At 44.9% G+C, this 13,557-nt stretch overlaps 1 protein-coding gene across 3 annotated transcripts in view; it reads left to right on the top strand.

The window, feature by feature from the left end:
* Positions 1 to 13,557, top strand: part of ZFYVE1 (zinc finger FYVE-type containing 1) — a 56,913-nt gene that overhangs the window by 35,845 nt on the left and 7,511 nt on the right. For 2 of the 3 annotated variants that reach the window (XM_058429743.1, XM_032179703.2), the window contains exons 5-8: positions 7,598 to 7,704; positions 10,491 to 10,599; positions 12,263 to 12,360; positions 12,453 to 12,570. In XM_058429743.1, the coding sequence (XP_058285726.1) occupies positions 7,598 to 7,704; positions 10,491 to 10,599; positions 12,263 to 12,360; positions 12,453 to 12,570 (432 nt within the window). Of the gene's footprint in view, positions 1 to 2,519; positions 2,588 to 7,597; positions 7,705 to 10,490; positions 10,600 to 12,262; positions 12,361 to 12,452; positions 12,571 to 13,557 lie in introns of those variants that run through there. The other variant, XM_058429744.1, reaches the window with a different exon arrangement.

Consider the following 13,557-nt stretch of genomic DNA (forward strand, 5'->3'; position numbering starts at 1 on the left):
TACCTTCCCCCTCCTCAGTCTGTAGAGATAACTCTTAATACTTTCTCACATAAGTGTCTAGAAATTTTTATTGCTGTGTAAGCACATGCATAAATATGTTTATAATGTATGTTTTTCTTCCTGAATAAATGGGATCATAGTAAAGTTAAATCCTTTTCCCCTGCTTAGTGTCCTTTTCTAACTCTGCAGATAACCATTATTAGTAGTTTATTATATATGCTTATAGAAACTGCAAATGCTGGCTGGGTGCTGTGGCTCATGCCTGTAATCCCAGCACTTTGGGAGGCGAGACAGGCAGATCACGAGGTCAGGAGTTCAAGAGCAGCCTGGCCAACATAGTGAAACCCCATCGCTACTAAAAATACAAAAATTAGCCGGGTGTGGTGGCAGGTGCCTGTAGTCCCAGCTACTTGGGATGCTGAGGCAGGAGAATGGCTTGAACCCCTGGAGGCGGAGGTTGCAGTTTGCTGAGATCGCGCCATTGTACTCCGTCCTGGGTGACACAGCAAGACTGTCTCAAAAAAAAAAAAAAAAAAAAAAAAAAAAAAGAAATTGCAAATGCTGTAAAAGTGCATGTTTGTGTATGTATATATATCCTTCATAAATGAGATCATACCATTTATATTATTCTATGATTTGGTTTATTTTCACTTTTTTTTTTTTTTTTTTGAGACAGAGTCTTGCTCTGTTGCTCAGGCTGGAGTACAGTGATGCAAACTTGGCTCACTGAAACCTCTGACTCCCAGGTTCAAGTGATTCTCCTGCCTCAGCCTCCCAAGTAGCCTGGATTATGGGCACACGCCACCATGCCCGGCTAATTTTTGTATTTTTAGTAGAGACGGGGTTTCACCAAGTTGGCCAGGCTGGTCTGGAACTCCCGACCTCAGGTGACCCGCCTGCCTCCGCCTCCCAAAATGTTGGGATTACAGGTGTGAGCCACTGTGCCAGGCCCGAAATGCCTATTTTAAATGCCATTAGTATACTTAAAAAAAAAAAGTTATTAGGCCAGGTGCAGTGGCTCACTCCTGTAATCCCAGCACTTTGGGAGGCTGAGGCAGGCAGATCACCTGAGGTCAGGAGTTCGAGACCAGCCTGGCCAACATGGCAAAACCCCATCTCTATGAAAAATACAAAAATTAGCCAGCCGTGGTGGTGTGTGCCTGTAATCCCAGCTACCCGGGAGGCTGAATCAGGAGAATCCCTTGAACCCCAGAGACAGAGGTTGCAGTGAGCCCCGATTGCGCCACTGCACTCTAGCCTGGGTGACAGAGCAAGACTCTGTCTCAAAAAAAAAAAAAATGTTGTTAGCCCTATCTTATTTTTGAAGTTCCACCTGATCGATGCAGTACTCTATTGGATTCAAAGGGAGTCAAAGTACTACTTTTTGTGTTTATTATTGACCGGGAAATGTGGGTTTGGAAATGTGATGAATGAGAAGAACAGTGTTTGGTGTGCACACATGCATGCATATATGTGTGTGTGTGTGAGAGACAGAGAGACAGAGAGAGAGAGCTCTGCAGCTGTTTTCTGCCCTAGTGGCTTGCCCATACATACCTGGGAGTGGTTTCCCTATTCCTCCTGCTGACAGGATCACTTTTGATGTCATTCAGCCACACTGTTGTGCAGGCCCCAGGCCCCTTACTTTCTAGCTGGCTTATGTCCCATTTCTTGATTCCTTTGCTCAGTGTCCACAATAGCAACAGCCCAGATACCTACAAGCAGCGCGTACCTGCACTGAGCAGATAAACCTGTTTACAGGAAACAAATGCTCAGGTCTCTATCGAATAGAGGAATTAATATTCAATACTGGAATTGAATATTGAGTTAACTATGGTTGTCTGTACTTACAGTTCTGAATAATTGGGAGAACCATTTCATAGTTGAATTTGTATAGGTTTTATGTAATTTTGTCTTAATTTTTTTTTTTTAAGACAGGTTCTGGCTCTCTGTCCCCTAGGCACCATCTAGACTCATTGCAACCTCTGCCTCCTGGGCTCAAGCCATCCTCCCACCTCAGCCTCTCAAGTAGCTAGGACTAATAGGCACACGCCACTACACCTGGCTAATTTTTGTATTTTTTGTAGAGACAGGGTTTTTGCATGTTGCCCAGGCTGGTCTTGAACTCCTGAGCTCAAGGTATCTGTCTGCCTTGGCCTCCCAAAGTGATGGGATTACCAGGAGTGAGCCACTGTGCCCAGCCTTTATGTACCTTCTTTAACCTCTGAGCTCTAAATGTAGAAACTCTTTACGTTCCAATTCTGTCACATTGGGAAGCATTTATGAAGTATTTATAAAGTTATGTTTTGTTGGGGTGTGATGTCATTGATTACAGAAGTGTGTCCGTTTTGAGTCAGGAAATTCATTGCTAGCCCTTGATGACTGGGGCCAGCCCTATAGATACAATAGAAAGAGCCACACTGTTGTCAAGGCAACTAAAGTTCAAGATCATCTGGTCTCCAGGCAACCTTTTCCAGACTTGCCTCAAATGCTTTCCCAAGCTTTCTTGGGGTAGGTGGGCCCTTCTCTGCCTTTCTCTTCTAGCTTTGGGATCTCAGGAGGAGGAGAACCCAAGAAGCTGTGGAATGATGTGAGGTTTGGAATTTTTGAACCTGCTAATAAGTATATGGATCAGGTGGTATGTAAAGAAAAATCAGGGCCTAGCGCAGTGGCTCACGCCTGTAATCCCAACATTTTTGCAGGCTGAGGCAGGTGGATCACTTGAGGTCAGGAGTTTGAGACCAGCCTGGCCAACATGGTGAAACCCTGTCTCTATTAAAAATACAAAAATCAGCTGGGCATGGTGGCACGTGCCTGTAGTCCCAGCTACTTGGGAGGTGGAGATTGCAGTGAGCCAAGATCACGCCACTGCACCCAGCCTGGGTGATAGAGTGAGACTCTGTCTCCAAAAAAAAAAAAAAAAAGAAAAGCTAATTAGATTCTAAAGGAGGAGTTTCTCCCTACTCTTGCATCTGAAACATGCTGACGTTGAATTTTTTTTTTTTTTTTTTAACAGTTACTGTTATTTTCCCACACTCTTGATTCTTGTAAAGACTCCTAAAACTTGTCAAGGTCTGATTCATTAGTCAGGCTGCGACTTGTGAACGAGTGAGATGCTTATTCTCTTACTTCATATGCAAGAGTGTGGGTGGCCAGCATCTGAAGGCTGGCTTGCCTGGAGTTCTTCTCTTTCTTATGTCATAAGAGGTTACCTGTTACCTTGGACAACATAAGCCAACAGTTAATTTGTCTAGGGCAGGGAATGATGGCATATGTACTGTGGCAAATCAGGCTGCAGATTGTTTCACACCAAGCCTTGAGATACTTACAAATGCCCCCATTTCTCTGAAGAACTTTCAGAGAAGTGAACCAGGTCACTTGGGTTGAAACAGTAAGAACCTTATGCTGTATTGGATCCTAATTTCCTATTTACTGGGGGTTGGCATCCTCTGTGAATTCAACCCAGCTGTTGCACTCATGCCAAATTTGATATTATTTGTCCTTAGGAAAACCAGTACTTAGGCTAGCCTTTCAGTTACCTGTTTAAAAGAAAAACTCTGCGGCTAAAAATTGCTATTCTTGGCTGGGCGCAGTGGCTCACGCCTATAATCTCAGCAGTTTGGAAAGCTGAGGCAGGAGAATGGCTTGAGTCCAGGAGACCAGCCTGGGCAACACAGTAAGACCCTGTCTCATTTTAAAAAATGAAAATAATAAAAAATAATTTGCTTTTTTTTTTTTTTTAAATAATAATTGCTATTCTTTGGCGTTCCCTATACCTTCTATAGTGGCTTCTATATTCCTTAGCTGTCTCTTTTTTTTGTTTGTTTCTGTATCATCTCATGAGATACTTCAGCATCTTGGTCAGGCGTGGTGGCTCACGCCTGTAACCCCAGCACTTTGAGAGGCTGAGTTGGGTGGATCACTTGAGGTCAGGAGTTCGAGACCAGCCTGACCAACATGGTGAAACCCTGTCTCTACTTAAAAAAAAAAAAAAAATTATCCAGACATTGTGGCAGGGGCCTGTAATCCCAGCTACTTGGGAGGCTGGTGCAGGAGAATCGCTTGAACCAGGAGGCAGAGGTTGCAGTGGGCCGAGATCACGCCACTGCACTCCAACATGGGTGACGGAGCGAGACTCTGTCTCAATAACAAAACAAAAACAAACAAACAAAAATTATTGGGGCATGGTGGCATTTGCCTGTGATCCCAGCTACTTGGGAGGCTGAAGGAAGAGGATTTGCTTGGGCTTAGGAGGGTGATGCTGCAGTGAGCTGTGAACATGCCACTGCACTCCAGCCTGGGTCACAGAGTGAGACTCTGTCTCAATAAAAAGCTCCCTTTTCCCATCAGGTGTCCTCAGAGTGTTCTGTACATATCTGTTTGAGAAACAGCCTGTAGAGTTATTGGTAATTTGGCCAGTTAGGGAGTAGTTAGCCTTAAATTTGAGAGGACCTCTGGGGATGGGATGAAAGAAGCCTAGGGCAAGGGCAGGGCCAGGAGAGGAGGAGGGCAAGGTTGGTTTGTGAAGGGGAGTTGGTGCTGGGCACTTATTCTAGCAGTTCTAGCTGAGTACCTGTTAGGACCTTTGCTAGGATTTGGAGGAGGATGCAAAGGTAGGAAGCTGCTTTCACAGTATTTATGATCTAGTCCTGGAGATAAAATACAGCAAGCCCATAGCTTTGCATCTTAATACCGAGTTACAGTATTGAGTACAATGGGCTGTCAGAGAAGGCAGAGAGTGATGTGGTTGGAGAGGCTTCATTGGAAGAGGTGAGACCACAAACATCCCTGAAGAATGAGTCTCATGTAGAAGTAGAAGAGAGAACGCTGTATAGGCTGAAATGTATAGGCCGACTTGTAATTCCACTTGCCCTGCTTCTCATTTATTCTCAGCATTTCTGTATATTCATTCATATCCTCTTTCATGATCTTCATGTTTCCAATTTTTTTTTTTTTTTTTTGAGACGGAGTCTCGCCCTGTCACCCAGGCTGGAGTGCAATGGCGTGATCTTGGCTCACTGTAACGTCCGCCTCCCGGGTTCAAATGATTCTCCTGCCTCAGTCTTCTGAGTAGCTGGGATTACAGGCGCCTGCCACCACGCCCAGCTAATTTTTGTATTTTTAGTAGAGATGGTGTTTCACCATGCTGGACAGACTGGTCTTGAACTCCTGACCTCGTGATCCACCCACCTCGGCCTCCCAAAGTGCTGGGATTACAGGCATGAGCCACCGTGCCCGGCTCCATGTTTTAACTCTTTACCAAAGTACCCCCAAGAAGTATAGGACTTATGCATTATTTGTCAGACCATTTTTTTTGTTGTTTGAAATCCAGGGTTGCCGCTTGGTCAGCCATCGCTGACAGACGGTGTTCTATGGTATGGCCTCTGCAGTAGCCCTGCAGGACCTGAATGAGAATGTCCCTGGGTGAGTTGTGTACTTTCAGTTTGACCCACTCCTTGCCACTGTTCTGATCCTACACCTGACCTGACTCAACATTGATATTACGTGCCTTTGTAGGGATTTGAGTTTGCAACTCCTGGTGTTAAGACTGCATTGGACTTTTTAATGATCACCATTCTAACTGGTGTGAGATGGTAGCTCATTGTGGTTTTGATTTGCATTTCTCTGATGGCCAGGAAACAACAGGTGCTGGAGAGGATGTGGAGAAATAGGAACACTTTTACACTGTTGGTGGGACCATAAACTAGTTCAACCAGTGTGGCGATTCCTCAAGGATCTAGAACTGGAAATACCATTTGACCCAGCCATCCCATTACTGGGTATATACCCAAAGGATTATAAATCATGCTGCTATAAAGACACATGCACACATATGTTTATTGCGGCACTATTCACAATAGCAAAGACTTGGAACCAACCCAAATGTCCATCAATGATAGACTAGATTAAGAAAATGTGGCACATATACACCATGGAATACTATGCAGCCGTAAAAAAGGATGAGTTCATGTCCTTTGCAGGGACATGGATGAAGCCGGAAACCATTATTCTCAGCAAACTATCGCAAGGACAGAAAACCAAACACTGCATGTTCTCACTCATAGGTAGGAATTGAACAATGAGATCACTTGGACACAGGAAGGGCAATATCACACATTGAGGCCTGTCATGGGGTGGGGGGAGGGGGGAGGGATAGCATTAGGAGATATACCTAATATAAATGACGAGTTAATGGGTGCAGCACACCAACATGGCACATGTATACATATGTAACAAACCTGCATGTTGTGCACATGTACCCTAGAACTTAAAGGATAATTAAAAAAAAAAAAAAAGACTGCATTGGAAACAGGAAAAGGAACCTTGCATAACAAGTTCTAATTGTTTGGCCGGGCGTGGTGGCTTACCTCTGTAATCCCAGAACTTTGAGGCCGAGGTGGGTGGATCACCTGAGGCCTGGAGTTCGAGACCAGCCTGGCCAACATGGTGAAACCCCATTTCTACTAAAAATACAAAAAATTAGCCGGGTGTGGTGGTGGGTGCCTGTAATCCCAGCTACTTGGGAGGCTGAGGCAGGAGAATCTCTTGAACCCTGGGGGCAGAGGTTGTAGTGAGCCAAGATTGTGCCATTGCACTCCAGCCTGGGCAACAAGAGCAAAACTCCGTCTCAAAAAAAGAAGTAGTTCTAATTGTTCTTCGTTTAAAATCTAACCTGCCCTTTTTCCAGATCTCCTTTAAAATTCTCTTCTGCCCTTTTACTGAAGGAAGTAACATATTGTCCTTTTGTTAAGGCACCTTTCCCTTATTTTCCCTTGGATAATGCCTGGCTGCTTCACACTGGGGCTGGACTGAAAGTTAGAAGCTCGGAGCAGCATGTACGTAGTGATTTCTAAAGCGTAGAAAGCGCCTTTCTGTAATTAGCCTGAGGAATACTTTCAATATCCAGTAATAAGTGAAGATAGGATTAGAAATGGAAGCTGCATTTCAACCTGAAATTTTCAGTTTGCTTTGTGGATATGTTATCTTCCTGGCATTTATTTTGGCCATTTGCTGTCCTTTGGGTAATGTCTGTTTTGGGGGTTGGTAGAGTTGATAAATGACTAGCAAACACTATAATAATTCTTCTTGTTTTTTTTTTTTTTTTTCTGGTGACATTTTTCCTGCTTTGAGTTTGTCTATGGCCTGGTAAACTCCAAGTGAGTGCCTGTGGTTATAACTGGGATAGAAGCCCGGGAAACTCACAGATCACATCTGGGCTCTGCCTGTGGCTTAAAGAGGAGCCATCCTCGTGAGTCTTGGTTTCTTGGTTCTAGCCTCACATAGATGAAATGGGCATTAGTCATTATTTGTGGTGGTCTTGAATAAAAGACTGAGTGGTGTGAGGTGTTTATAACCTGGAAGGCAATTAGGGGAGAACAGTAACTTTGCTTATCTTGACGTCTTGGGGAATGGGCTGGTTCTTTCCAAGGTTTCCCATGGTAAGGACTGATGTGAGTTGGGTCAGAAAGGTCAAGGGTAATGAGCAGAAATTACTGGATTTCCTCTGTGCCTGTGTTGCTTGTACGGTGCCTGCAGTGGGGGGCCAAAGCGTGGAGCTCTCTACTGAGTGCCATCATACGTCACCTTCCCTCCTTGGCAGGCACTAAGCGACCGCTTCAGCGGTGAGATCCCCGATGACCAGATGGCGCACAGCTCCTTTTTTCCAGATGAGTATTTCACCTGCTCCTCCTTGTGCCTCAGCTGTGGGTAAGTAAGGCCACTCCCCCACCCCCCAACCCATACCTTGAGAAAAGAGCCTTTGAGTGGTGCTTCGTAGACTTCGGTGTGGATGCAGATCCCTGGGGTCTTGCTAAATTACAGGTTGTGATTTAAATTATCCAAAATGGTACACTCCCATATTCCCACAAGATCCTGGTGGTCTAGGAACCACACTTCTGAGGTAGCAAGAGCTTGAAGGACACATGGTGGTGAAGAATCTCCTGGAAATTCCAGCTGGTATAGATGTGAAATTGACCAGCTTCTGGTTTGGGAGGTTTTTAGGGCAGAAAACTTTGGGTTGCCTGCTTTTCTGTGTTTCTTCTACCAGAGCTTCCAGTCACTTATTCATAGTATTCCAATTATTCAAGTGATATTTGAGTGCCCCCCTGTGCAAAGCACTATGGGTAGGTATTGATCCCGATTCCTTTCACTATTAGGGCAAATGTTTAGAGCACATTAGAATTTTCTGGGGAGCTTTCAAAATTATTGAGGCCAGGGCACCACATTCGGGGATTCTAATTTAACAGGTGGTGTGTAGGACCTCTGCATTGGTATGTTTAAGATGCTCCTCGGAGGATTCTAAAGTGGAGCCTGAGCTGAGGACATTGAGTTGGGACAGTGCTTCTGAAACTTCCATTGCATATGCATCACCTTGAGATTCTGTTAGAATGCAGATTCTGAATCAGGTCTGGGTGAAACCTGAGATTCTGAGTTTCTGTCAAGCTCCCGGGTGATGGCTGTGCTGCTGGTTTGTGGACCGCACTTTGTTACAGTTAGAGCAGTGATCTGCAAATTTTAGCATGCATCAGAAAAACCTGAAGGGCAGGATCATTGGGTGCCCCCTCCACAGTTTCTAATTCAGTAGGTCTGAGGTAGGGCCTGGGAGTTTGCATTTTAATAAATTTAATAAATTCTCAGCCGGGCACGGTGGCTCACGCCTGTAATCCCAGCGCTTGGGGAGGTGGAGGCAGGTGGGTCACGAGGTCAGGAGATCAAGACCATGGTGAAACCCCGTCTCTACTAAAAATACAAAAAAATTAGCTGGGCACGGTGGCTGGCGCCTGTAGTCCCAGCTACTCGGGAGGCTGAGGCAGGAGAATGGTGTGAACTGGGAGGCGGAGCTTGCAGTGAGATGAGATCATGCCACTACACTCCAGCCTGGGTGACAGAGTGAGACTCTGTCTCAAAATAAATAAATAAATAAATAAATAAATTCTCAGGTGATACTGATGTTGTTCATGGGGACCACCCTTTGAGGATCACTGGATTAGTTTGAACTGTTGATGGCTGTTAAATCAGTGTGGTGACTTGCCTGATGGGCCCCAGGGGATTTAAATGCAGTGTGTCCAGGTCAGATGGCAGTCTCCATGTCCTGTAGACAATCCCTCCCACTCTCTTCACTACCAAATTGTCTTTGCTCCTACCAGAACCACGCTGTCCTGCACACTTGCCCTTTTACAGGAGTAGACCTGACCTACATCTGTTATGAATGGTCATTTCGCTTTGAGTCCTGTAGGCCACCTGCTGCATGCAGAACCACCTCTGGCCTTGCCGAGAAAAAGACCTGGCTCTTGGATTATACAGCCTGGGCAAGGGAGAACTAAGGATTATCTTGGAGAGTTCAGTTTAGAAAGGGGAGAGGGATGTTAGTTGCCAGCGTGACTTACCTTCCTTTTTGCATGCCCCATGAGCCCAGCACAAGAGGCTTAAGCACTGTTGGATCATTGCTTTCCCATTGTGAGCCTCCCCAGGATTTCTGGAACTTTCCCTTTTATCAGGGAAATTCTAAAGTCCTGATCTCTGTTTTTGCATTGTCAGGATGGCAGAGCTCATTGTTCATTTGGAAGGTTTGTTCAGCCTAAGCCTCCCCTTAATGCATTGCCAAATTTTGGGGTTGGTTTTCATTTTGCATCTTGGCAGCCTGTTCTGGGTAAATGTTCCATTTCATCTTGTTTGGATTTTTTGAGTCTTCTGAGAGCCGTTCAGGTTTCCTCTCTGGTCAAGTTGGTATCTTATGGCTCCTTCATTTCTGCTGAGGGGACAGGTAGTTTTTCCAAGAAGAGATTTCTGGGTGTATTTTTTTTTTTTTTTTTAAGACAGAGTCTCGCTGTTGCCCAGGCTGGAGTATAGCGGTGTGATCTTGGCTTACTGCAACCTCCGTCTCCTGGGTTCAAGCGATTCTCCTGCCTCAGCCTCCTGAGTAGCTGGGATTACAGGCATGAGCCACTATGCCTGGCTAATTTTTTTGTATTTTTAGTAGAGACGGGGTTTCTCCATGTTGGTCAGGCTGGTCTCGAACTCACTGCAACCTCCACTTCCTGGGTTCAAGTGATTCTCCTGCCTCAGCCTCCCGAGTACCTGGGACTATGGGTGCCCGCCACCATGCCCGGCTAATTTTTGTATTTTTGGTAGAGTCGACGTTTCACCACGTTGGCTAGGCTGGTCTTGAACTTCTGACCTCAAGTGATCTGCCCCCCTCGGCCTCCCAAAGTACTGGGATTACAGACGTGAGCCACCGTGCCTGGCTGAGATTTCTTTTTCCCCTGTGTCCTCATACAAGGATAGTAGTCGCTGTGCCTCTGTAGTGCTGTTGATTGCAAGTGTAACAAAGAGGCATGTGGGTTTCCGGCTACCCTTTCTGTGTTCAGCATCTGAGGCCCAGTTAGTAATCAAGGTCTGGTCGTGGCCTTGTGCCTGGCTCAGGGTCAGACTGTTCTGTGTAAGTGGCACTGGCTCCTTTAGCATCTCATTGTCAGTCTTTGGGCTTCATTCAGGGTTGGATGTAAGAACAGCATGAATCATGGGAAGGAAGGAGTGCCTCATGAAGCCAAGAGCCGCTGCAGATACTCCCACCAGTATGACAACCGAGTGTATACCTGCAAGGTGAGTCCTCTGAGCTCCTCCCTGCGTCAGCAGCGGGCTTGCTGACCACTCTTTCTTTGGCAAGACTATCTTGGGGCCATTTTTTGCTTCATGCCGAAGTATTTGATATTCAAATTGAATATTTCTGGAACTTCTCTCCAGCTCTAACAAAAAGCACTCACATGTCTTCATTGGTGAGAGTCCCTTTGCTTACTGTTTTAAGCTTATTTTCTTCTTATTCTGTAGAGCTTGTATGTAAGGGTAATTTATATCAAACATTCATTCTTTTTTTTTTTTTTTTTTTTTGAGACAGAGTCTTGCTCTGTCAGCCAGGCTGGAGTGCAGTGGCACAATCTTGGCTCACTGCAACCTCCACCTCCCGGGCTGCAGCAATTCTCCTGCCTGAGCCTCCTGAGTAGCTGGGATTACAGACGTGTGCCACCATGCCTAGCTAATTTTTGTATTTTTAGTGGAGACGGGGTTTCACCATGTCGGCCAGGCTGATCTCGAACTCCTGATCTCAGGTAATCCACCTGCCTAGGCCTCCCCAAGTGCTGGGATTACAGGCGTGAGCCACTGCCTGACCTTTTGAGACCTTTGTCGCCAGGCTAGAGTGCAGTAGTGCGATCTCAGCTCACTGCAACCTCCACCTCCCAGGTTCAAGCGATTCTCCTGCCTCAGCCTCCCGAGTAGCTGGGACTACAGTCACTCCCCACTACGCTAATGTTTGTATTTTTTTTTTAGTAGAGACAGGGTTTCACCATCTTGGCCAGGATGGTCTTGATCTCTTGACCTTGTGATCCACCCGCCTTGGCCTCCCAAAGTGCTGGGATTACAGGCATAAGCCTCCGCGCCCGGCCGAACATTTATTCTTAAAATGACGAGTTAATGGGTGCAGCACACCAACATGGTACATGTATACATATGTAACAAACCTGCACGTTGTGCACATGTACCCTAAAACTTAAAGTATGTAAAAAAAAAAAAGAACAAGTAGGGTAATCAGTAAAGGGGTTAATGCCATAGTCCAAGAAAAAGATTCTGAAGGCTTAGACTAGTGAGGAATAACAGAAGCCAATAGATAGACTTAAGATATACTTAAGAGGTAGAAATGACAGGATTTATTGATTTTTTTAAAAAGATGAGGTGTAAGAATCACTTGAACCCAAGAGTTTGAGACCAGCCTAGGCAATATAGCAAGAACCCCTCTCTAAAAAAAAAAAAAAAAAAAAAAAAAAAAAAGAGCAGAAGTCCTCTTCAGGAAACTAGTTTTGGATTGTCCTCCTGTCCGTGACAGGTATATAATTTAAAGCCCAGTTTTTGGGCCTGGGATGGACAAACACTGAGTTCATTACCACTCCGGGCACTGACTTCTTTAGAGGAATGAACCTTCTTCTGAGGTGCTAAACACAGTGTCTGAAAGTCTCTTAGCTGGTTTGGTTTGTGGAGGGTTGGGATGGATGTGGGGGCTGTGGTGTACATAGGAAAAGCTAGCAGAAGGCCGGGCATGGCGGCTCACACCTATAATATCGGCACTTTGGGAGGCTGAGGCGGGCAGATTGCTTGAGCCCAGGAGTTCGCAACCAGCCTGGGCTGGTAAAACCCTGTGTCTATTAAAAAAAAAAAAAAAAAAAAAAAAAAGCAAAAGACAAACAATAAGCTAGCAGAGTGTTTCCTGTTTCAGGCCTGCTATGAGAGAGGCGAGGAAGTCAGTGTAGTGCCCAAAACATCTGCTTCCACTGACTCCCCCTGGATGGGTCTCGCAAAATATGCCTGGTCTGGGTGAGTTTAAACAACATGGCTAAAGGTTTTCTGGTGTGTTTGTCTCCCCAGGCACCTGGCTGGGTAACAGTATTGATTTATCTTCCTTGTAGGTATGTGATCGAATGTCCTACCTGTGGCGTGGTCTATCGTAGTCGGCAGTACTGGTTTGGAAACCAAGATCCTGTGGATACGGTGGTGCGGACAGAGATTGTGCATGTGTGGCCGGGAGTAAGAACTGTTGGATTTCTCTGTTTTTCTTTATCTTGTGTCGTTCAGTTTTTCATGTGTGTAGAAAACTGGAACCTGCTTAAAATTAAGGTTAACCGTGAATTTCAGAATGTTGGTGGTTTAGAAAGGCATGATCTGGAGAGCTTTTTTGTTCTCTAGACCTTTAATTGTTTTTATTTTTTCTTGCATATATATTAGAAGTACAACTTTAAATGAAATAAACTAAAAATCTATAGTTTTACTCCTTTGGCAAATAAAACGTTTTTCCGTGTTCTACTCATTCATTTTCTATATGTGTATGTTTTTCTAGATGCAAATATTTACATGCTTTTTTTCTCATAATGCTATTTTATTTAGTTTTATTTCCACCTTTTTAAAAAAATCATTAAAATGCTAGTCACCATCTTCGTGTAAGAAAGCCATTTTTTTGTTTTAGGAAATTTTCTTGAAGTATATTCTTGGGATTCCTATAGACCCTTAATCTTTTTTTCTTTTTTTTTTTTTGTGACGGAGTTTTGCTCTTGTTCGCCAGGCTGAAGTGCAATGGTGAGATCTTGGCTCACTGCAATCTCCACCTCCTGGGTTCAAGTAATTCTCCTGCCTCAGCTTCCTGAGTATCTGGGATTACAGGCATGACTGCCACACCCGGCTAATTTTGTGTTTTCAGTAAAGACAGGGTTTCTCCATGTTGGTCAGGCTGGTTTCAAACTCCCGACCTCAGGTGACCCGCCCACTTTGGCCTCCCAAAGGGCTGGGATTACAGGCGTGAGCCACCACACCCAGCCTAATGATTATTTTTTAATTTGACTTTTGAATTCCAGATGTCAGAAATACAAACCTGTTTATGGGGCAGTGATATCATGCTTTCATTTTGCATTAAATCACTGTTCACACTTAGCATTGTCCATAAATCACAACAAATCCAAAACCTTTTCCTTTCATGGAAAAAAGGCAAGTGATTTTCCCCGAGGGACTTATTTTACCCTG

This window comes from Hylobates moloch, unplaced genomic scaffold, assembly GCF_009828535.3.
Source record: "Hylobates moloch isolate HMO894 unplaced genomic scaffold, HMol_V3 SCAFFOLD_16, whole genome shotgun sequence".
In the NCBI taxonomy this organism is placed as follows: Eukaryota; Metazoa; Chordata; class Mammalia; order Primates; family Hylobatidae; genus Hylobates; species Hylobates moloch.